Source organism: Coenobita brevimanus, chromosome 50 (assembly GCF_032717465.1).
Source record: "Coenobita brevimanus isolate Jiangsu-jjx chromosome 50, ASM3271746v2, whole genome shotgun sequence".
In the NCBI taxonomy this organism is placed as follows: Eukaryota; Metazoa; Arthropoda; class Malacostraca; order Decapoda; family Coenobitidae; genus Coenobita; species Coenobita brevimanus.
In genome coordinates, this window is record NC_137003.1 from 19,641,613 (window position 1) to 19,665,020 (window position 23,408).

General features: G+C 40.1%; 1 protein-coding gene across 1 annotated transcript; it reads left to right on the plus strand.

Moving 5' to 3' along the window:
- The first annotated feature begins 1,225 nt into the window (after positions 1-1,225).
- LOC145399697 (uncharacterized) lies at positions 1,226-22,877 on the plus strand. The gene is made up of 12 exons (XM_080272244.1): positions 1,226-1,301; positions 1,796-1,917; positions 2,041-2,163; positions 3,452-3,675; positions 3,950-4,078; positions 4,968-5,117; positions 6,199-6,229; positions 6,435-6,735; positions 6,952-7,169; positions 8,256-8,442; positions 9,145-9,244; positions 22,769-22,877. Exons 1-12 carry the CDS (start codon positions 1,226-1,228, stop codon positions 22,875-22,877), a joined length of 1,770 nt encoding a protein of 589 aa, XP_080128370.1.
- The last annotated feature ends 531 nt before the right edge of the window (positions 22,878-23,408 follow it).

A 23,408-nucleotide genomic window follows, 5' to 3' on the forward strand; every position in this document is an offset into this window, starting at 1 on the left:
CATTCTCATCTATCTCAGCAGGCACACCCCACTCACCAACTATTCCATCCATCTTCACACTCCCTACTTTACCATTCATATCACCGATCAAAAACACTCTCTCATTCCTTCCAAACTTTTCCATGCACACTTCCACATTTGTCCAGAACTCTTCTCTCACTCTGCTTGCACGATCTTGTGTTGGCGCATATACACACACACAATCGCCCACATTTGTATTCCAACTTTCAATCTTACCCACACAATCCTTGACCCAAATGATCCATACTCTCTTATGCTCTTCTTCCATCTTTATGACAGTTTCACTACCTTTAATAATTTGCACACAGGAAAATGAAGCGTGGTAAAACATTCACGAAAACTGTGATGGCCCAGCGTGCCAAGTTCGTGCAGCTCTGGGCGGAGGGACTGTCATTACGTGCTATAGCGAACGTGACAGGCACCAGCAGCACCACAGTCAGGCGTTGGGTGAGGCGGTGGCAGAGAGACGGAGACCTGTGCACGAGGAAAACGGGATTCAGGTCATCAGAGAAATCCGGGGACAAGGATTTCCTCTTACCCCTAGCCGAAGCATATGTCGACGCATTGAGAGTCCACCCTTGCCCCTCACATCAGACGCGAACACCATATATCACATGACTGCAAAGGCTTATGCCATCAGAATGCGATATCTCACCCAGTGTGTACAATTTTATGCGCATTATTATTTTTATCAACCGTCACCATAGATATATAAAGTGGACAGATCTGCTGCCCAGAATATAAAATCAGTATGCAGCATTTTATTTGATAATGGTGAATTTTACTTTAGTATGCTGGACAATAGGTAATCCAAGTCATATATAGTGTAGGGCAGTAAGGAAAATTTCAAACACTTCAAAACCTGACTGTGTCACTTTATATATCGAGTTTTGAATCATTTAAAACTGTCATTCCCCCTTCCTTGAGATAACAATACCTTCATAGAGACACTGTAATTGACCCCTTCACTTTGCCAGAGTCTTTCTGAGCACAATAAATTATCTGATGACCTTGAAAATAAAATGGACAAAAGACCATGGTGTTAATGAAAAAAGTGGATATTTTAATATCCTTTACTTATACATAAGTAGTTGCATAAGGTGTGTGTGGTGTGTGTGTGTGTGTGTGTGTGTGTGTGTGTGTGTGTGTGTGTGTGTGTGAAGTAAAGATGCTGCTTTATCTCCAGCACGAGCGAATGAGGAAGATGAGGGTCTTGAAGATATGCATGTTCCTGATGCACGTATTTCTTCTGCTGGACATTGATGGACTGAAGGCTTCAGGTAAGTGGCAATTCAGAGTAATTTCACGTAAGCAGAAATGCAGATTAATTCCAAGTGAGTAACAATGCAGATTAATCCCAAGTAAGTAACAGAGGAGATATATTTAAAGCTTTCTCACTCGTCCCATAATTTAGACGAGGATAGAAACAAATACGATAATATTCAGCAGCTTTGTTTGTGTGAACGGAACCAAAGTGCCGTTCCTTGGTTCCTTGAGTATCGTTGCTATTGCGTTTATGAAATATTCTACAGACGGAGGGATGTCATCTGTTATGGACTCCTCAGTATTCTGTTATTTGTACATTCACCTGAAGGCAGCTCTACATCTAGTGAGTGGATGGTGACTGCCCACACTTATCACAAAATAATAATTAAAAAAAAATAATATATGAGATACAATACCTATCAACTACGAATGTGTTAAAATTTAAAAGTTGAAGAAAACACTGTTTTTCATGTAATCTAAATACATAACAACAAATGACACCTGACAGACACATTATATAATACAGATGGGAGTGGTGAAGTGGCTACGGTTGGGGCACTGAATGCTGTACTTGCACCAACACAGCATTCTGATTCCAGTGTCTTTATTGTCACCAACACAAACTCTCCAGTAAGTTGATAAAATAAATGGTTTTACTATTAATCCAGTAATACATGAATACTGTTTATGATTTTTTTTCTTTTCATGTAAATATGATAATCAATACATTTTCATAAGCATCCGTGACGTTAGTTTGCAGGTGTGAACGGTGTTGTAGCGCCGTGGGGTTTGGGGGTGTTCAAGGTGGCGGTGGACGACCATGACGCTAACGTGACGCAGGCACAGCTCTCCCGGGTGGTCGGCCAGGCACGCCGGGTAGGTCACTTTCTCATTACTGCTGAGGCTGGTAGGCCACTCTGACATTACTGCTAAGGCTGGTAGGCTACTCTCACACTACTGCTGAGGCGAGTAAGTGACTCTCACATTACTGCTGAGGCGGGTTGGTCGCTCTCACTTCACAAACGTCCCTTGTACAAGGGGTTCTTCTGTTGTGACATCACCATGAAAGCCCTGGTGTGAAGCTCAACAGCCTAAAGTAACTGCATGCAGCATCAACATTAGAACAAAGTTGCTATTGATGCTGCTTAACCCTGGTCTGTCTGGCCAAACAGATCCGTCTGAAACATGTTAGCAACTGTTTCTGTGGGACCGTCCAACAAGTAATACACATATACAGTGTAAGGAAGGGGTGCTTCGTTGTGGAAGACAGTGCCTCAACAGGGTCGGCCCAGGGTCCATCCCCACGGCAAGATGTAGGACTATATGTCGAGATTTGGCTCTTGGATGGACGCCACAGATGCTTCGCTTCACCCAGAGTACACAGCGCCACTACGTGTAGGCTCCTCCTCTGCGTCTTTAAGCACAATGAAAGACATCAACAGAAGAGGCAGATGATGCATGGTAGACACAGTGTCTTGGTCCAAGAAAATCGTTGAAAAGGCGTGTGAGATCTGCTGCCCTGGAACTCGATTACAGGAATGATGTTATGGGATAGGAGATTCGCCACCAAAGGTATTTTGTGTCCCTGGTCAAAGATATACAGTAGATTCAGTTACGAAATAGTTAATTTTAATCTAAACACGGTACAGATACTTTTGCTTTGCATTCACTAAAAGGTGAGGTATCATTAAACTGATACTATTAACACCTATCCAGTGGTAATTAATAATATTTCTTTATTCGCTTAATATGGCTGAAGTAACAAACCTTTCAATATCGTATAAGTGAATGCACAGCTTGAAATGGGAAAGCAGAGTACTTTAAAAGCACCACTTTTATATTTTTTGTTGAGTAGTATATGAATCAAATACTTAGTGTCATAACTAAAGTATTTTTTGACTACAAAGGAGTAAGCCTTGCAAATTTTATTATTTGCAAAGTATAGCCTGACGATGTTTAACTGAACCTACATGTAAGGTAAGTGTCACTTTATTCTCCACACTGATGGCATAGTCCATATTTCTGTTTATTGGAAGTCATTTATATATTAGTGTTAAATATTGCATTGTGCTCCACAATTTGTATAAAATTGTTACCATTAGTAAACACTCTCGTAATCTTGCATTTATGGACTGTAAACTCATATATTAAGTGTTGGCACCAGCAGCTGCGGCAGGTGTCACGGTCCGTGACGGTAGTGGTGATCAGTGACGACCCAGCCTTCCTCTCCGCCTTCATCCAGTTGTCTCTCAATGTTTACCTCCTGGTGTGGTCAACGAGGCTTATTGTTCTCACTCGTCTACCACTTTTCCGCCTCCATCATCTCCGCAAGAGTCTGGCTGTGACAAACTCCATGTTGCTCATTATCTCCACTGTGCCAAAGCCTAAGTTAGCTGAAACTTTAGACTTATCAGTGATTGTAATATATGATTTGTCCGTCTGGTTAACCTTTTTCATGAGCAGGAAGGTTTATATCCATTAATTATCTCCCTTCTGTTCTGTTATTCTTTTTTGTACACTTAAATAACATAACACGCATTTGTAAGCCATTTCTGTTTTTTTAGAGGGGGGGGGAGATTTATCATTGTTATCATCTGTTATAGCAAGGTATTTTCTCATTCGTGAAGTATTTCCTAATTTCCTTTGCCATGACTTATTGCAGGTGCAGTGTATATATAGAAGAGCCCTATAGGTCCCTCGAGAACAGTCCAATACTGATCGCCTTCTGTACTGCTCAGCGAAACCTTACACTCACCTCTCATTTCTCTCTCTTCCCGGAGAAACACAACACGTGAGTTTTTTTTTTTTCTCTCTCTCTCTTTCTGTGTGTGTGTGTGTGTGTGTGTGTGTGTGTGTGTGTGTGTGTGTGTGTGTGTGTGTGTCTGTGTGATGTTTACTGAAATAAGTTTATAAAAAATCCTGGTATACTCGTATTATAACAACAGCTAATAATTTCTCACTGTTCTATGAGCTTTACCTCGTTATACAACTTCTTTATGGACATCAGAGAGGGTCTGATGTTCATCACACAGAAACTGTCCTTCCCACAGACACAAGTTCACAATGCCAGACTACAATAGGGTCTTGGTTCCTTTCTTCGGTGCCATCACATAATAAAACTAACCAGCAAACCACTTCACCTTCACTATACTGAAGTCCCTTTCACCATAACACAGTAACTCGACTCATATATCCCATCCTTACTAAGCGATCAAACCTCACTCTAACCCCAACAACAGATCTCTACACATACCCGGCTGATACATCTGAATTCCTGCAATTCACTGGGGTTTACTTCTAAATTAATCTGTCTCTACAACAGGAAGAACAACGAAGGAAGAAACCGGTACTGTACACGGGAAAAAAATCATCTCACATATTGCCAGTACGTAGTGGTATGCTGCCTGGCTCACACCTGAGTCCCGAGTTCACTTCCTGTCATATTGGCAATATGTTAGAGGAAGAACAACATTGTTACGGACATATTATTTTGAAGAAAGTTCGGAACACTTTTTAAAAGCGAACAAAGATTCTCCCAGAAAGAAAAAAATATATATACTATAAACAGAACAGTATAGCAAAAAAAAAATAAATAAATAAAAAATAAGAGCGTGCACTCATTACACAACGAAATTTAAAATTTTCGTTTCCCTGATTGCATTAACTTTTGTTTTCGGTAGGCTGTCACAGCGCCCTCAGCTGCTAGTAGCGAGACTGTTAGTGATGTCGCTCACCAAGACAGTAAATGACCCCACGGCACCCGGGGGAAAAAGAATTGTTGACCCGAGGGAAAGTCTGGCAGAAACTGTTGCCAAAACCATGAATTTTACGTAAGTTTAAGATTTCTATGCACGTTGTGACTGTCAGTTATGTGCAAGGATATTAATAGCCAGTGCAGTGTACAGATTATGTTGCAGGTTTGTGATTTCTGTGATTTCAAAGAGTTATGTATAAATGTAAACACACGGGTGAGGCAGAATGCTTTTGGACTCTACCACTTTAAGCAGGTATAGTCTGAAGTGGTCAGCCAGTCTGTATTAGACAGGTTTCTGGAAAAAACGAACTCAGGATATATATATATATATATATATATATATATATATATATATATATATATATATATATATATATATATATATATATATATATATATATATATATCCTCAACAGAATAAAGTACGTCGAGGCTGTTGATGGTTTGTTTGGTGCACTCCAACCCAATGGTTCCTGGAATGGTATGGTTGGTATGATACAGAGAAAAGTAAGTATAATAACAGATAAATATATATGAGTGTGTGTATTTGTCTGTGTACATGTGTTTGTGTGTGTGTGTCCATCAGTGAGTCCAAGATGGAAAGATGAATATTGTCTGCATAATGGTTAAAATGATGGAAGGAATATTTTTTTTTTTTCTTATTTCTGAATGGAATAATTTTAGTTCTCTTTCTTTTGTCTCTGACATCTTCATTTTACGTAGTTTCAGTGCTCACCTCCACTTCCAGCGATCCTCCCCATTCACGATTCATCTGGTGAATAAGCTTAGATCTCCCCTGTTCTTGATAACTTAGGGAACTGGGCGGGACTCAGACCACTTCCTTGACTTTTCTCAGAAATATTATTGACAGAATGACATAGAACCATTTGGTTGTGTTGGAAGCCTGCAAAAAGCTATACTTTAACAAAAATGTGAAAAAAACAAAATAATGGATCCGTTCTTCTCGATACGCCCCAATGCATTGCTTTAAAAAGTGGAGGTCATAGACAGGAAATGCAGATGGTGGATGACAAATTCGAAGCTAACCAGTAGTATATCATGAAGGGTTAAGAGTACCGGTTAATTCTTGTGTCAGTTGGATAGCAAAAGGGTGATAGTAAGAGCCATGTTTATCTTTAATTTATATCTGGCTTCAGAGGATCTAATATTAAACATGAGGAGGATAATGTAATGCCCACAAGTCAGCCTTAACAGACAAATGTAGCCAACTAATTTAAGGACACACAGATTAGCGGTTTCTACATTTTCTTTGGCATTTATAATATTGATCTTACGACGCGAGAAGAACAATCCATATTTTAAACATTTGTCTGTTATATACCCGAACTTTTTCATTGTATTAGTGTCTGGTGATGAAGTTTTATATCCACAGGAAGTCGAATTTTCTACAGGACCCTTCATGATAAACGCTGCCCGCGCTGCAGTGATAGATATAACTTTTCCTATGAATATCGAACAACATGCTGTGGTCGCACGCAAAGGAACCCCTGAAGTGGACCCCTGGGGTTTTGTTCTGCCACTGGGACCTTTTGTGTGGCTGGCCATCCTGACGTCGCTGCTGGGGGTGTTGGTTGCCATGGTGCTGCTGCCTTCGTGCTTCCCAGCCAGAGCAAACTGGCAGACCAGACTACCCCTTAAAATAGCCAACTGTGTTCGAGTGCTCTTCATCCAAAGTAAGACATGTTTACAATGGTACCTTTCGAAAAACACATTTATGGACGTATTGTAAGTTGCATAGAGGGCTTCGCAACGCCTCTCCCTTGCTGATTTAATTTGCATATGACTCCTCAGCTGCATAAAGTAACATCCTTTGTGGCAATAATGGAGAACCGTTTTCATTAAGTTTCGTCAGCATTTACCAAGCACATACAAGTCTCCCCGCAACAAAGACGTGACGGACACCTCAAGCTGGTGTTGGTGGGAGCGTGTGTTGCTGGGGGTGTGGATGCTGGTGATGCTGGTGCTGACAGACAGCTACGCCGGCAACCTAATGTCCATGCTGGCCGTTAGATACATCCCTATGCCCATCCAGTCGCTTAAGGACATCATCAACACTCCAGTCTCTGTTATGCTTCCAAGAGGGACTGCTATTGGCCAGGCTATGGAGGTAAGTGAGTCTCCATCAAAAACTATTAAATGATGTATACTACTGAATCTACCTATCTATGTATCTACAAGCTGACTATCTACCTTTCTGTCTATCTATTTGACTGTAGCCAGACGCCTTCATCTCGTAAGGGATGGCTATAGACAAGTCGCCTCCATGTCACCCTGTCCGTCAGTAGGCTACCTCTCTCTCTTCAACTCACCCCTTCCCTTCTCTCATATATCTTTTCACCCACATTCCTCCATGATTCAAAATACAGTAGATTCTCAGTAAATTAAAGCCGAACAGAGCAACCCAGTCTTTGCCGCCAAACAGAGCTGAAATACAGATAACAATGATAATGTTTTTTTCTCTTCGATGGTGGGTTGTTTACCTCCACAAGGAGGCATATGTTTTAAGCCGCATTGGTTTGTTTGTTTGTCTGTCTGCTTGTTAGCAGGGTTACTCAAAACGTTATGAACGGATTTTGATGAAATTCTGTTGAAGGGTGGGCCGTCAGCAAACGAATAAAAGATTAAATTTTGGGCCGGATCTGGATCCGGACACGGAGTGTCCCGTGCAATATCTGCAAAAGTTCTCTATGAATTTCAATGAAATTTTGTGGAAAGGTGCACCATGGACCAAAAAAGAATTGTTGAAATTGGGGGGCTGATAGAGATCCAGATTCTATATCCGCGGATCCGGATCCGGATCCAGATCCTTTTCAATGACAATGACATAGGCAAAGCTATGAGCTCTCTGAGCACTTTCTAGTTCTTCTTTTATTCGTGCTCTTGCTTTGTCTAAAATTGCCATCTCCCCAATTTTACTGCTGAGATGCAGCAACCAGTTAACACTACAACTCAGTCCTAGTCATCAAGAAATGCTATGGAATGGATGTAGAACCTTACCATTCTGGTCAGATTTAAGTGTCACAAAAATATCAATATAACTAAAAAAACACTAATTAGTTAGTGATAGAAAACATCAAGGCACCTGCGATACTGTTAATGACTTGTGTTCTATCAGAAAGAATGTTGAACGTCATTAATGTGTGTTCCATTAACCAGAATACCCAACGTTATTAATCCATGTTCCATTAAATAGGACGTCGAGAGTGGCATCGCGGAGAGACAGGTGATGCTTGAACTGAATCGAAGAGGCAAAGTCAAGCCCATCCACAATTCAGAGCTCAAGAAAGGGCTGGAGGTGGAAGTGCGGCAGGGTGAACACACTCTCATCATACCAGAATCTACTTTGAGCATGGCCATTGCGGACGACTTTTCAGCAACCGGTGACTCAATTGCTCATTCTTCAGGTGTCATTTTCTCAATTTGTATTGATATTTATTTTTAATACATTCAACTTCCAAAGCTTCCCTGACATAAGTAACTTTCCGTTTACCTTCCATCTGATTTTTGCCAACAGATGCTTGGGCAATGGGTATTGTGTTAACATTATGTCTGCAGCTGATGGTATATTGTATAAGTTTATATATATATTGTACACCTGCGACATTTCTGCATTACATACCTAACTACAAGTTCGAACTGCTGAATGTGAGACTTCTGAAAATGAAGCAGCTGCCACACAACACTCTAACTCATTTGTCTGGTAACTGTGTGAGGAGGGGAGGGTGGGGGATGGTATTGGAGGGGGAGGTAAAGAGGTTTGGGGCATATCCAAGCGTCTAACCCTTTAATGTCGTTAGTTATACAGACTGCATAGAAATTTTTGTTGCCTGTCCTGTTTATTCTCTATGAACTTTGAAAATTAAGCATATGAATACAGATCAGGCGACACTCATGACAGTAATCAATATGGACTTTTTCACATTATCCACACCTATTTTTCGATATCCATAAAGAGAAAAGCTTGAGTTGATGATCAGACTTTGATATATAAAAGATTCCGCTGGGTAATAATCCTACAATCTCACCTCAGCCACTGGAAAGTGCCAAACTTTACGTAACATCAATCGATTCTTTTATATCAGGTGTCTGTGATTTTTACGTGGCTCGAGATAAATTCCTTTTCTGGATGGCCGGGATGGGTGGTCAGAAGGGCAGTCCTCTGGTGCCTCCCATGAGCCGCAGGTGAGTCGCTTCCCCACACTACCACACCTACAACAGTAGTAAGGAACATAGGCCAAGAAATTAGCGATAAACAGAGGTAAGAACTTGTATTCTGTGTGTTTGTCTGTCCCACCCAACATTTCCACTTGTCAGGAATGGATTACCTACAAATTACCAACAGTTAACGTCTTGAATTCAGGGCGTATGATAAATGTAATCTTCCTTCTTTTATCATAAATATTCTTAAGCTTTGGAAGTGCTTTAAACTAGTTTAGTTACATATGGCATTCACTAACCCGTTCAATCCGAGGAATCTGTCTTATGGTAAATAGGAAGTCTGGTGAGAACAAGAGCAGAATATACATCATGTCTCTGGACTGAAAGGGTTATTCACACATTCTCTTGTTGAGCATCGTTAGTCTTCAGAGTGCCATCACACACCAGCAGTCATGAAGAAAAATAATAATCAACTGTACTGTCACACCAGCTGTCAAGAAAGACGACAGTCATTAGTGTTGACCAATCAAAAGCAAAAAAGTGAAGCAACTGGGGTAAACCGTAAATTACTTTGGCCCTTTTGTCGATGGTTCTAACAGCTTTGGTTAAACCGTGTTATGTAAATATATACTGTTTGTATATAATTTTAGCAGGCTTGGTTATGATTAACATCTGATCAGGTAAAGGATAATGTCTATCTTCCCTGAAATTTTCATCATCAGATATGCTAACCATTTGTTTTACCAATACCAACTGCATTTTCATTCCTAACATATTTAAAGGTGTTCTAAAAATTCAGGAATAGTCCAAATGACTTGCAAATTTTATTAATTGACTCTGATAGTATATTACACAGCACTCGCTAAAATGCCCACAAATATATAGCATGGTGACGACTTAGTATGACAGGCGGCGAGAAACTGATAACTAAACCAGTGCAGGAATGCCAATCACAGATCTACAAATTCACTGCATCAATGATTGAATAATTTTGCTCCACAGGGTTCTAAGAGTGAAGGAGGCGGGGTTGTACCTGCAGTGGATCAGGTTTCAGACCCCAAATTTCACAAAATGCTTAACACTCCCCAACAAAGTCGCCGCCATGTCATCTCTCGGCATTTCCAACATATGGGTAAAGTAAAAAACATTCATTTCCTTCCCATTAGTAAGGGTGTATAATCAGGGTTTGACATCCATTTTTATTTTGACTGTGTGTGTGTGTGTGTGTGTGTGTGTGTGTGTGTGTGTGTGTTTCAAAGAATATTCATATCTATCTTTCTCTGTTCAAAGGGAATGCTGGTGTTGTTAGTAGGGGGTTGGAGTGTCAGCGCCGCGGTCTTCGTACTGGAAACTCTCTACTTTCATCACCTCAAGTAACGTCATAAGAACTACACCCTTTTGACTCCAACTTGGCCTGATATTGTCATCTCTCCATCTTGACTGCTGAAGTGTAGGAAAAATTTTACGCTAGAATATAATGCTAATTACGAAAAATAAAATGGGAAAAAGGATATAGGACCAAGGCATTGTCCCGCTCTGTCACTGAGGTATGTAAAACAAACTGCAAAAGAGCAAAAATCTGGGCCAAGTTAAAGTGAGGAAATAATGATAATTGTCGTCATCGTTCAAGGACTCAATTAGTTTTCTACTGATAGAGCACTGACACAAACCTATGAATATTAAAACAATACAAATGTGGCCAACAAAATTCCAGATCCACAGTATTTTCATTTGCAGAGTAAATAAATGCTAAATTATGACTTTAAGGTGTCATTTACGTAGTTAACTCCCATTTTCTGATATTTTATTCTGAGTGGTTGTTTCCGCTCGGAACTTTTTTTCTATTTCCTTCCGATATGTGTGTTCTTACCTAATTGTTCTTACCTAATTGTATCTTTACAGGAATGAGTCAAGCTCGTACTGTCCCGTGTCTTAAATCATATTTATCGTACATATCCTTAAATTTGTGAATTGTTTTGGCACACACTATTTCATTCGGTAGTGCATTCCACTGATCAATTGCTCTGTTTGGGAAACTGAATTTCCTTACGTCTTTATCACCTCTCTTCTTATGCCGTTTTTTGCAGTGTCCTCTTGCTGATGCTTCCCCATATGTTAAGTAATCATTTATGTCTATTTTCTCCTTCCCAGATATGCATTTATATAGCATTATCATATCACCTCTTTTCCTGTTCTCCTGTAGTGTTGGTAGATTCAGTTTATTTTGTCTTTCTTCATAGCTTAGGTCCCTTAAGCTTGGTATCCATCTTGTAGCGGCCCTTTGAACTTTTTCAGTCTTGTCTATGTGTTTTTTGAGATGAGGACTCCAGACTACTGATGCATACTCCAGGCTTGGTCTGATGAATGATGTTATTATCCTTCTTAGCATGTCTTCATTTATGTGTGTGACTGCTATTCTCATATTTGCAAGCAGTGTATACATGTTCCGTACCTTCTCACTGATGTGGTCAGCCGGAGATATTATTGATAATCACACCTAGGTCCTTCTCTCTTTCTGATGTGTGTAGGGTTTTATTTCCTAACGTATAATCCCAATCAGGTCTTTTTCCACTTTTACCAAAATTGATTACATGACACTTGTCCACATTGAATTCCATTTGCCATGTATTACTCCATTCATGAAGTTTATTTAATTCTTCTTGTAGCTCTTTTCAAGAGTCTGTGTTAGTAATTCTCCTTTGTATTTTTGCATCATCTGCAAACATATTTAAATAGCTTTCATTTCCAGTGTTACTGTCTATATCATTTATATACCCTAAAAACATGATTGGTGCCAGCACGAGTCCTGTGGTACTCCACTAGTCACTTCTTTCCATGATGAGTAATTTCCCCTTAGTACTGATCTCATTTCTCATTTTATGAGAAACTCTTGCATCCAACAAAACAGTTTGCCTCGAATTCCTCCTTGATGGTACAGTTTCCATAAAAGTCTTTGGTGTGGTACTGTGTCAAATGCTTTCTTGAAATCTAAGTAGATACTGTCCACCCATCCTTCTCTTTCCTGTATTGTGTCTGTTACTGTGCCATAGTAGCTCAACAGATTAGTAACACATGATTTTCCTTTTCTGAAACCAAACTGTCTTTCTGTTATCATATTTTGTTCTTCTAGATGAATTACCCAAGCTTTTCTTATAAGCTTTTCTATTACCTTGCTTACAACACTGGTCAATGATACTGGTCGGTAGTTGAGTGGATTTTGTCTATTCCCTTTCTTGAATAAGGGGACAATGTTTGCTTTCTTCCAAATATCAGGTAGTTTACCTTGACTCAAGGATTTCTTGAAAATTAAAAATAATGGCTTACTTAACTCCTTTGCACATTCTCGTAGCACCCAACATGAAATTTCATCAGGACCATTTGCTTTTCCTTTGTCTAATTTACTTAACTCCTCCTGTATTACTTTTTCTGATATTTGCATATCTGGTAGTATGTGTGGGCATGCATGTTCCACATAGTCCCTCTCCAAATTTTTTTCTTCTGTAAAATCTGATTAGAAATTCTTAGTTAGTGCTTCACAAATATCTTTCTCTTGTGTATAGGTGATTCCCTCGTCCGTAATGGACTATATTTTATCTTTTACTTTGGTTTTGCTTCTGATGTAGCTGTAAAATAGCTTCGGTTGATCACTACTCATATTTATGATATCCTCCTCAAACTGTTTTTGGGCTTCCCTCCTTATTCTTCTATAATCGTTTCTTGCCTGTTTGTAATTAATATATGCCCTTTCACTATTGTATCTTCTGTATCTATTCCACAACAAATCTCTTCTTTCTTTTGATTTTTTACATTGTGTATTGAACTATTTCTTTATTTCCTTTCTGCTTCTTTGTGCTGTGGGATGTACTTCTGGACTCCTATTTCATAAAATTCACAGAATTTTTTTTTATACAGCATTTAAATCTTGTCCTCTAAGCTCATTTTCCCAATCAATTTCTAAGAAGTACTTCTTTAGGTCATGATAATTTCCCTTTTTATAGTTTAGGCTCTTTTTGTAACTTTCATTGCTGTTAACTCTGTCATATGCTATCCTGAAGTTGCAATTTAGTATTGCATGGTCGCTCTTGCCGAGTGGAGGGTGATATATTAAACTGTCAATATCATTTTCTTGCCTAGTAAATATGAGATCTAGCATTGAAGGTACATCGTGTCCTCTTTGTCTCGTGGTTTCCCTTACATGTTGCGTTAGGAAAAACTCTTGCACGAGATCCAGGAGCTTTTGGTCCCAACAGCTTTCTTGGTTTATTATATGTAGAGTATTCCACTATATATTTGTATTAAAATCTCCAGTTAGTATAATTCTTTCCGATTTCTCTTCCATTTTATGTAGTAATGCTCTTAAACTGTGTGTGTGTGTGTGTGTGTGTGTGTGTGTGTGTGTGTGTGTTCAACGTCTCTTATCATTAATGGCCATTAATAGCTATCACAACATTCTAACAAACGTCAGTAATATGAGTGACTTTTATATACAAGCTGTAGCGTTAATTATGCATAATATTTTACTTAACGTGCTCAGATACTCTATTATAAAAGGATCTCTTGGTTTATATTTACAGAAAACGGAACTACACTAACCTATAATATATGATTTGCCTCATAAGTGGACTGGAACTGATCTTGATGAAGTATAATGGGTTTAACTAGAATTAAGTTGACAGAAAGGGGCATGAATTTCTGTGACTGGGTGTATTATTGGACAAACCCGTTCATTTCATTATCATGATCACTGAGTGGAGGTGATAATGGATTTTTTTCTTCTTCTTGTTCTTTCCATTTCACTTTAAGGAAATAGTTAAAACAACTATAATTCGAAAAAAGAAAATAGTCATAAGGATAATTGTTGAGATGGGTATAATAATCCTTTATTTTGTCCATAAACTCCTTATTATATACATAATGTACAGTACGTGATAAAAGCTGTGATTGGGTAAACTGGTTAGCATTAATTATACGGGCATGTTTAGCATGGTTATTGTCAGGATGCAACAGTTAATAACCGATTTGGAATTCTTCATGTTCAGTATTAAGTACCGTTGATATAGTAATTTTATCCAGTAGGTGGAGAGAGAGAGAGAGAGAGAGAGAGAGAGAGAGAGAGAGATTCGAGGCAAAACACGACCAGGCTGGACAAACCTTCCCCAGCCAGCACCACTAGCATGTCCAGTCGGTGAAAAGTGCCAGAATTTTTCCATGCCTATTTTTTTCAATATTAATAACTATTTGCCTTACATATCCGGTAGGTGCAGCATTTGACATTCACCTCACATTTGGTGTGTATACATTGCCTTACTTTGCAAGTCTTTATATATTTCCACCACTACCTTGATAATGATAAAAATACATATCACAATCCTATACAAGTAATTTCATTTTACTCAATTTTCACGTACTTCCTACACGAATTATTATACCACTCAATACACACATGGGTTGTGCAACAGTACATACAGTCAGTGGTACTGAATTGAACTGCGTCTTTTTCAGTGCCCCAGACAGCACTTATATGAATGGTGGTATTAAGAATCGTGCTCATCTTTATTGCAAAACTCAAACAGTCGTGAAGGCATATTTACCCATATATTATTGATACTGAGTGAAGATCTGATGGTTATTCGTGGAAGACTGAGGCGTGAGGTGAAGTTTGGCGAGTAGAGTTGAAGCTAGTGGTCAAACAAACCTCACTCCACCAGCCTTATTATTCTATTTCAGAAAATACGTAATGCAGATATTGAATAATAATATAATGCTTCCATTCAGTATTTACTTTTACCATTCACACAAAAATAGGTATTGTAAGTTGCTTTTGGAGTAAGTTATTTGCATTCATCTACTTTTTTTCTTTGAACCAGAAATGGCATCTAGTGAGTAAAAGTTTGCATCCCACTTTCCATTTCATTCTTACCGTGCTATAGAAATATTGGTTGTTTTGTACAAGCCCATGATATATTGTAATATAGGTTTCTTTTTTAATGACAACAAAATATCTCCACTGTTACTGATTTCTCAAAAAATAAATACTGTTTTCATATAACACTGCTATTAACTCGTTTTCAGCAATATCATAAACTGGCAACCAGGTATAAATCACTGAAATTCTGAAAGATTTTTTTTTTTTATACTACCGTGCCTTGCGCTGACAAAAAATTCATTAGTGGACTTGCTGTCATCACTGCACCGAAAAACTTTCCATCTGCCCAGTTGAACCAAGCGGGCCTAAAAAGAAAAAAAAATGTCTATTGTCTTACACATAACTAAGGGCGGGGACAAGAGGGCTGTCTTTGGGTCCTACCATCGCGAACATCATGGGCACAATCTCTTCACGGACCAGGTAGAAGTACCATGTACTTGTAAAGCACAAAACTTTAAATCAGTATGATGCTAATTTGAAATCTTCTCAAGACATCCATAGTTTGCCCCAATACAGGATTCATGATTTATTATGCCTTCAGGGTTTTTAAGTTAGATAACTATTAGTTAGTCCTTTGGTACGAATTATACTTTGTTATGAAGGCTTCCACTGCTAAAATGTAAATAATGTCCCGTCTGATCTTCCCTTCACTTGCGACTCAAATATTTTACCAACCCAGCGAGCGATGTGCGTAGGCTGGTAGCATCACTGGTTTCAGTTGCATTATATCATTTAGACGTATGGACAGTGACACTGATAGTAGATGGGAGCACCCACAACCTCTCACTTGATGTAGTACTACCTTCAGTGACTCATAACTTACTGACGAGCCATATGGTTTCTTATAGCCCAGGAAACCATTCACTGCACTGGATGGTGACCATATAACCAAATAGACGCTTGCTTACCTAGCGAGATAATGAGCTCTAATGGGATGTGACCCACAAGGGTCTATAGCCAAAGATACAGCTACCTCCCCAGTTCCGCCTGAAGAAAATTTACAACTAGCAAAATACAGTGACAACCCTATCTCCGCAAGCACGTTTCAGATGGCTCGATTTTTCCGCTGTGTATTCGTCAAACTTTGGGAAGATCCATCAAAGTGTTGCTGAGTTTACGTTATTGCTTACATAATTCAAATAATGTTACTCAAAAGAAAGCAAATGGTCATGTTCACTTTAACCTGCCGTGTCCCGACCGACTTTTCACCACTCCCCCCCCCCCCTAATCCTGGCAGATTTTCGATTTTTTTTTTTTTCGCTTAATACCTATGCTTTTTATGAGATACATTGGAAAATGCCCCCAAAGTGTTCACCTGAGCTTAGAAGTGGTCTGAACAGGTGACCCTTTAAACACCTGGTACTGTGTTCTCTGGAGATGTACTGTGGCTGTCACGTTTTCTATGTAATGGTAACTATTGCAAACCACTCAGAATAGGTAGATAATTGTTCATTAGGTACGAATTTATATGTAGTACTAGAATATATTGGTTTTCACACAACATTATAGGCGATATAAGCATTGTTTCAGTCAATGAACACATCAACATACCGCACCTTCCTTGTTGACGTTACCTCCTCATCACTTCAGTTTGTTTCTTCCTATGGCACCACGTAATCTTTGTCCTCCAAATCGTCATCGACTGGGGAATCACTCTCGCCTTGAATTTCGTACCGTAGCTCAACATGTCTTTACTGGCCAGGTCACTGCTAACAGGTGAGTTGCCGAGACAATGGCTTTTGGGGTGGGGGAGGTCATGCGGGGTAAAGCAGCTTCCCCACCTGGTGTCAGGTAGAGGAAGGAGTCTTGCATCAACGTACCAAAAATCACGAGCAAAATTTGAAAATTTTGTAAATGACGGACCTAGCAATTGCAGAATATATCAATATGTTACTGGCATTCACCGTGAGATAACGTTGCAACGTATCCATATGTTATCGGGACACCTCGGGTTAAAGGTCGAGAGTAAGCAGTCTAGCCCAGGGCCCTTATGCTACAGATGAGGCAATAAAGAGGATTAGGCAATAGACACTGAGTACTCTCTCTCTCTTTCTCTCTCTCTCTCTCTCTCTCTCTCTCTCCAGGTTACAAATCATTCATTTTCTTACACCTTTCTCTCGCACTCACTATGAACATTGCAAAGTAGAATCTAAATGCACTGAAACTGAATTACTGATATGTGGCTTCTTTATAATACTGTCTTTTTATTGATAAGCCATAGTGATAACATTATTTATACAACATTATCACTGTCTGTATTCCATAGAACTAATCTTACCTGTTTCTGGAAAATCTTGTGTCATGAGCATCTTCGTAGTCGCGCCTGAGGTGATGATGATGAAGGTGCTGCTCCTGACCACAGAATCAAGGATGGTCATATATTTTGTGGTGAGAAGATGCCAAATCGACCCATCTGAGTTGATCACCCACTTCTTTCATAATTCCCTGGTTGGCAGTCTAAGAAAACAAAAGAGATCATTAACAAACAAGTGGCATTACCCATTTGCAGTCGATGGTGCATTGTTGGTCGAGGTATTTTACCCATTAGTGTAGGCATTATTTGAATATATTGTTTGGTTTAGCTACTGGTGTCTTTAGACCTTAGTGTAGGGTAGCGATCTGTAGCATAGGTTTATCAATTTTTTTTTTTTTTTCTTTATGCAAGGAAGAAGGAACAAAAGTCTGAGCCTGCATTAACGTTCCTTCCAAGAAAGAAAGAAAAATAATACAAAATAGAGCCAAATTCAAGATCCATTCATTTCGAGATGCCTGGACACACTGCGTTTGAAAGACAAAAGATCATAGGAAGTAGGAAATTCAGACAGAGGGAGACAATTCCAGAGTTGACCTGTTGCATAAATGAAGGACTGACAGTAACGGTTAACTCTTGCATTAGAGAACTGGACAGGAAAGGGATGAGAGTTTGTTGCTAGACGGGTGCTACACGCCCGTAGTAGAGGTGGAGGGATGCAAGCAGACAGTTCAGAGGAGCAGTGACCATTGAAGTAGCGATAGAAAATAGATAAAGAGGCAACAACACGGCAGAGACAAAGGTTGAAGGGAGACAGAAAGAGGAGGAGAGTTGATGAGACGAACTGCCTTTGACTCCACCCTATTGAGAAGAGCTGTATGTGGGGGAACCTCCCCACACATGAGAGTTGTACTCTAAACAGGGGCGAATAAAACCACTTTATAAAGTCAACAACTTTGCAGGAGTAAAGAAGTCACGAAGTCGGTTTAGCACACCCAATCTCTTGGAAGCAGATTTCACAAGATATGCAATATGATCTTTCCAAGATAAGTCTTGTGAGAATAAAACCCCAAGCATGTTTAAGGATGATGCAGGATTAAGCTGCATATTATTAAACATTAGTGGGTATTCCTGTTGAAGATTTTGACAGGTTGATAGGTGTAAAAACCGAGTCTTTCATGCATTTAAAAACACCAAGATTATATTTACCCCAGTCAGAGATGCGAGCCAAGTCAGACATTAGGTGTGCCATAGCCTCATCCTTTTTTTTTTTTTTTTTTAATGCGAGGAAGAAGGAACCAAAGGCCATGAACCCACAATAACTGTTCCCTCCAAGAGAAAAACAAAATACAAGAGAGAGCCAAAATCAAGATCCATTCATTTCGAGATGTCTGGACGCACTGTGTTTGAAAGACTGGAGATCATAGGCAGCAGGAAATAGAGACAGAGGGAGACAGTTCCAGAGTTGACCTGTTGCATAAATGAAGGACTGACAGTAACGGTTAACTCTTGCATTAGAGAGCTGGACAGAAAAGGGATGAGAGTTTGCTGCTAGACGGGTGCTACACGCCCGTCATAGAGGTGGAGGAATGCATGCAGACAGTTCAGAGGGGCAGTGACCATTAATGTGGTGTTAGAAAAGAGATAAAGATGCAACAGTGTGGTGGAGAGACAGAGGTTGAAGGGAGTCAGTAAGGGGGGGAGAGTTAATGCGACGAAAAGCCTTTGACTCCACCACATTGAGAAGAGCTGTATGTGGGGAGCCTCCCCTCACATAAGAGTTGTACTCCACACAGGGGTGGATAAAACCCCTGTATAGAGTCAGCAATTGTGCAGGGGTAAAGAAAGAACGGAGTCGGCTTAGCACACCTAATCTCTTGGAAGCAGATTTTACAAGAGATGTAATATGATCTTTCCAAGATAAGTCCCCAGTAAATGAAACCCCAAGCATGTTCAAGGATGATGCAGGATTAAGCTGAATATTATTAAACATTAGTGGGTATACCTGTGGAAGATTTTGACGAGTTAATAGGTGTAAGAACTGAGTCTTAGATGCATTAAAAACAACAAGATTATTTTTACCCCAGTCAGAGATATGAACCAAGTCAGACATTAGGTGTGCCATAGCCTCATCCCTTGTTTGCTGAAGTAACTGCTGAGATGGGCGTTGTGGGAACTGAATGGAAAGGTGATGGGTGGAATTATCAGCATACGAGTGGATAGGGTTAGATGTACAGCTTAGAGGATCATTGATGAATAAAAGGAAGAGAGTTGGTGATAGAACAGAGCCCAGAGGAAAACCACTGTTAATAGATCTGGGAGAAGAATGATGGCCGTCTACAACAGCGGCTATAGAACGACCGGAAAGGACGTTATAGATAAAGGCACAGATAGAAAGATAGAAACCATAAGGGGGCCGTTTGGAAGTTAAAGATTTATGCCAGACTCGATCGAAAGCCTTTGAGATGTCAAGTGCAATGGCAAAGCTTTTGCCAAAGTCCCGAAAGGAGGATGACCAGGAATCTTAAAGCTATGTGAGAAGATCGCCAGTGGAGTGTCCCTAATGGAACCCATACTGACGATCAGAAAGAAGGTTGTAATAGGAAAGATTCTTTAAAATTTTTCTGTTAAGAATGGACTCAAAAACATTTGAAACACTGGATGTTAAAGCAATTGGACGATAGTTAGAGGGTTGGGAACGGTCACCCTTCTTTGGGACCGGATGAATGAGAGCAAACTTCCAGCAAGAAGGAAAGGTACAAGTAGAAAGACAAAGGCAAAAGAGTTTACCTAGGCAGGGTGTAAGGAAAGAAGCACAGTTCTTGAGAACAACAGGAGGGACCCCATCAGGCCTATATGCCTTGTTAGTACTGAGGCCAGTGATGGCAGAAAATACATCAGCTGAAGTAATTTTTATGACAGCCTTGAGGAACTCAGAAGGGGGAAGTGAGGGAGGAACAGCACTGGAATCGTCTAAGGTGGAATTGGAGGAGAAAGTCTGAGCGAAGAGATCTGCTTTATCAGTAGAAGAAATAGCTACAGAGCCATCAGAGCAGAAAAGAGGAGGGAAGGATGATGAGGTAAAACTATTAGAAAGATTTTTGGCAAGGTGCCAGAAGGAGCAGAAAGAATTCGAGTTGGAGAGTTAAGAGCATTTAGTATAGATGAAATTATTTTTTGCAGAACGAAGAACAGACTTAGCACAATTCCGGGCAGAAACATAAAAATATGTGATTCGGTGGTGGGTTGGCTCCGGTACCTTTTATGGGCCCTCTCCTTGTTGCAGACAACATTAGAACAAACGTGATTAAACCGAGGCTTTCTTGCATTAGTCAGAGGATATGAGAAACGAATGTATGCTTCCATGCCTGAGAGAATAACCTCCGTAATGCACGAGGCACAGTCAAATGGCTCCCGGCCACGGAAGCAATATTCCAGGGAAAATCAAAGAAGTGCTGCCTGAGGGCCTCCCAATCCGCAGCTCCAAAGTGCCACAGACGTCGTTTCTTTGGAGGGTCCACAGGCCGTACCAGAGCGATAGGACAGGTTAAAGTAACAAGGTTATGATTGAAGGAGCCCAACAGAGATAAAAGAATAACAGTGTAAACGGAAGGATTAGTTATACGGAAAATGTCAAGCATGTTGGAGCTCTCTCCAAGGCGGTGAGGGATATGGGTAGGGTGCTGTTCAAGCTGCTCTAGGTCATTAACGATAGAAAAGATGAAGGCTTGTTCACCAGGTGGATCAGAGAAAGGAGAGGAGAGCCAAAGGTGGTGGTGAACATTGAAATCTCGTAGAATGGAGATTTCAGAGAAAGGAGAAATGGATAGAATGTTTTCCATCGCAGAAGTAAGATAGTCAAAGAATTTTTTATAGTCAGTAGAATTAAGAGATAAGTAAACAGCACAGATATATTTAGTTAGAGAATGACAGGAGAGCCGAAGCCAGAGAGTAGAGAATTCAGAAGAAACAAGTTCAGGAACACGAGACCAAAATAGGTAGTCGCATACATATACGCAACATCCACCTTTGGCTTTGAAATGAGTATAGGGAAAGTAGGAGGATGCAGAGAAGGGTTTGCTATCAGTTGCCTCAGACAGCTGGGTCTCAGTAAGAAAGAGAAAGTGAGGATTAGAGAAAGAGAGGTGGTGTTCAACAGACAGAAAGAGGAAAGGCCGAGAATGTTGCAGAAATGAAGTGAGTCAGACAGTGGATCCAGGCAACTCTGAGTGTCGTTACCGGGAGAGGGGCGGATGGTAGGGGCATTTATGGTACCCTCCCCCCGCCCGGGGACTCCGAGATATTATTGTTTTGCGCCATTTTTCTTTTATTTAATTTTGAAAAGGAGGTGTCGTGTGTACTGTGCATGTAGTTTAGTGATGATAGTTAGAGAAACTTGTATTGGAGAGCATGCTGGCCTACTCTCTGTGTTACTGAAACACTGAAAAAGTTCAGCAAAGGGGGATGGTCAGGAACTAGTCATGAGGGCTGATGAAACGGGAGCTCCAGCTCTCCCTGTCATCAACTTTCCATCCACCTTGGGAGTACTGCCCTGCTCGACTGGTGCTACAGTCTAAATTACATTTTTGTTTTTTTCTTTTTATTAATTAATGTCACTAAAAATTAAAACAAAAACAAAAATATAAAACATTAAAAACAACTAAAAATGGCTTAATTACCTGGGCCTTGGCATCAAGGATCGATGGAAAAAAAAATAGGTTGAATAGATCACTAAATAATGATGAAGTTGTCCCTCTCCAGCAGTCCATCCTCCTCCTTTTGGGCTCATTGAGGGAGTTGAGGGATTCTTGCATAATCAGCCAGAGGAACTCCCTAGCAATGTCAGTGCCATCACGTGAAGGTGTCTTTCTCCAGCACCTTTATGGAGGTAAACAATTTTTCAAGAACATATTCATAAGCCGAAACCTCTAGTAGTCCAGATATTAATAACCCCCATGATTTGATTATAACTGGCAACATAAACCAACTGACTTCGACTGGCTTTCAACGACAGTAGGAAGGTATTGTGCGTTCGTGTTGGCAAGTCAGTGTAAACCTGACAACACGTATCTCTCACAGTCTTCTTACACAATTTAGCCAATGGGCGGCACCTAAACGTGTGACGTCGACTCCAACACTGGGTCGGTTTGGCTTTCAGCAATGACAGGGAGGTAATGTATGTGGGGTTCGGTTAGCCGGTTTATACTAGAGGTCGTGATTCCAGCATCGTCTCCTCCCACTCAGGTCTTAGCTAGTCGGAAGTGCCAGTATTTGTGACGTTACTGTGCTAAGCTCCACCCAGTTATCTAAACCAACCAATAGGATGTGCAGGACCCATGAGGTCACATCTCTTGGCTTCTCCTATTTATAGCCAGCCATTAATAGCTGTCAAGTCTCGTGACGTCGGGTTATGCTCAGCCAAAGATTTCCTTCACATTGACAGGGATAGAAACGGCATCTTCAATACAATAGATTTCTGAATCGTCTAACAAAAATAGAGTTGGTCTGGCCACTTTATGTTGTGATCTGTACTAAGCAATATAGTGCTGATAAATTTTAATAACAATTAGAATTCAATACATCGCCCTTAAAAACAGGGTTCATGTCAACATTTTTACACTCTCAGTTCCAAAACATGTCTAGTATTTACCAAAAACTACTGTGTGAGTGTTGTTGGGCCTGGTACAATGGCGGTTGCGTGATCATCAGCAATGTCCGGCAGTGAGTCTATGGGCAGCCATATGTATCTGACTGCCAGGAGTGACATGAGATTGCTAGCATATCTCTGTGTCAGCAGCAGCATCTTCAGCATCCGTGCACTTCCGCCACCACCACTGCTCAGTTCCAGCGATACCTGATAAACAATTATGGCATATTATAAAAAGCACTTATGCACCCCTTCAATAATTTTTGCATGAAGGTTTCATTTAAAATACACTGCTAAGAAATTTAATCTCCCGAATTACCTTTAACATTAAAAATAATACACATTCAGTACACATTTTTGCGAA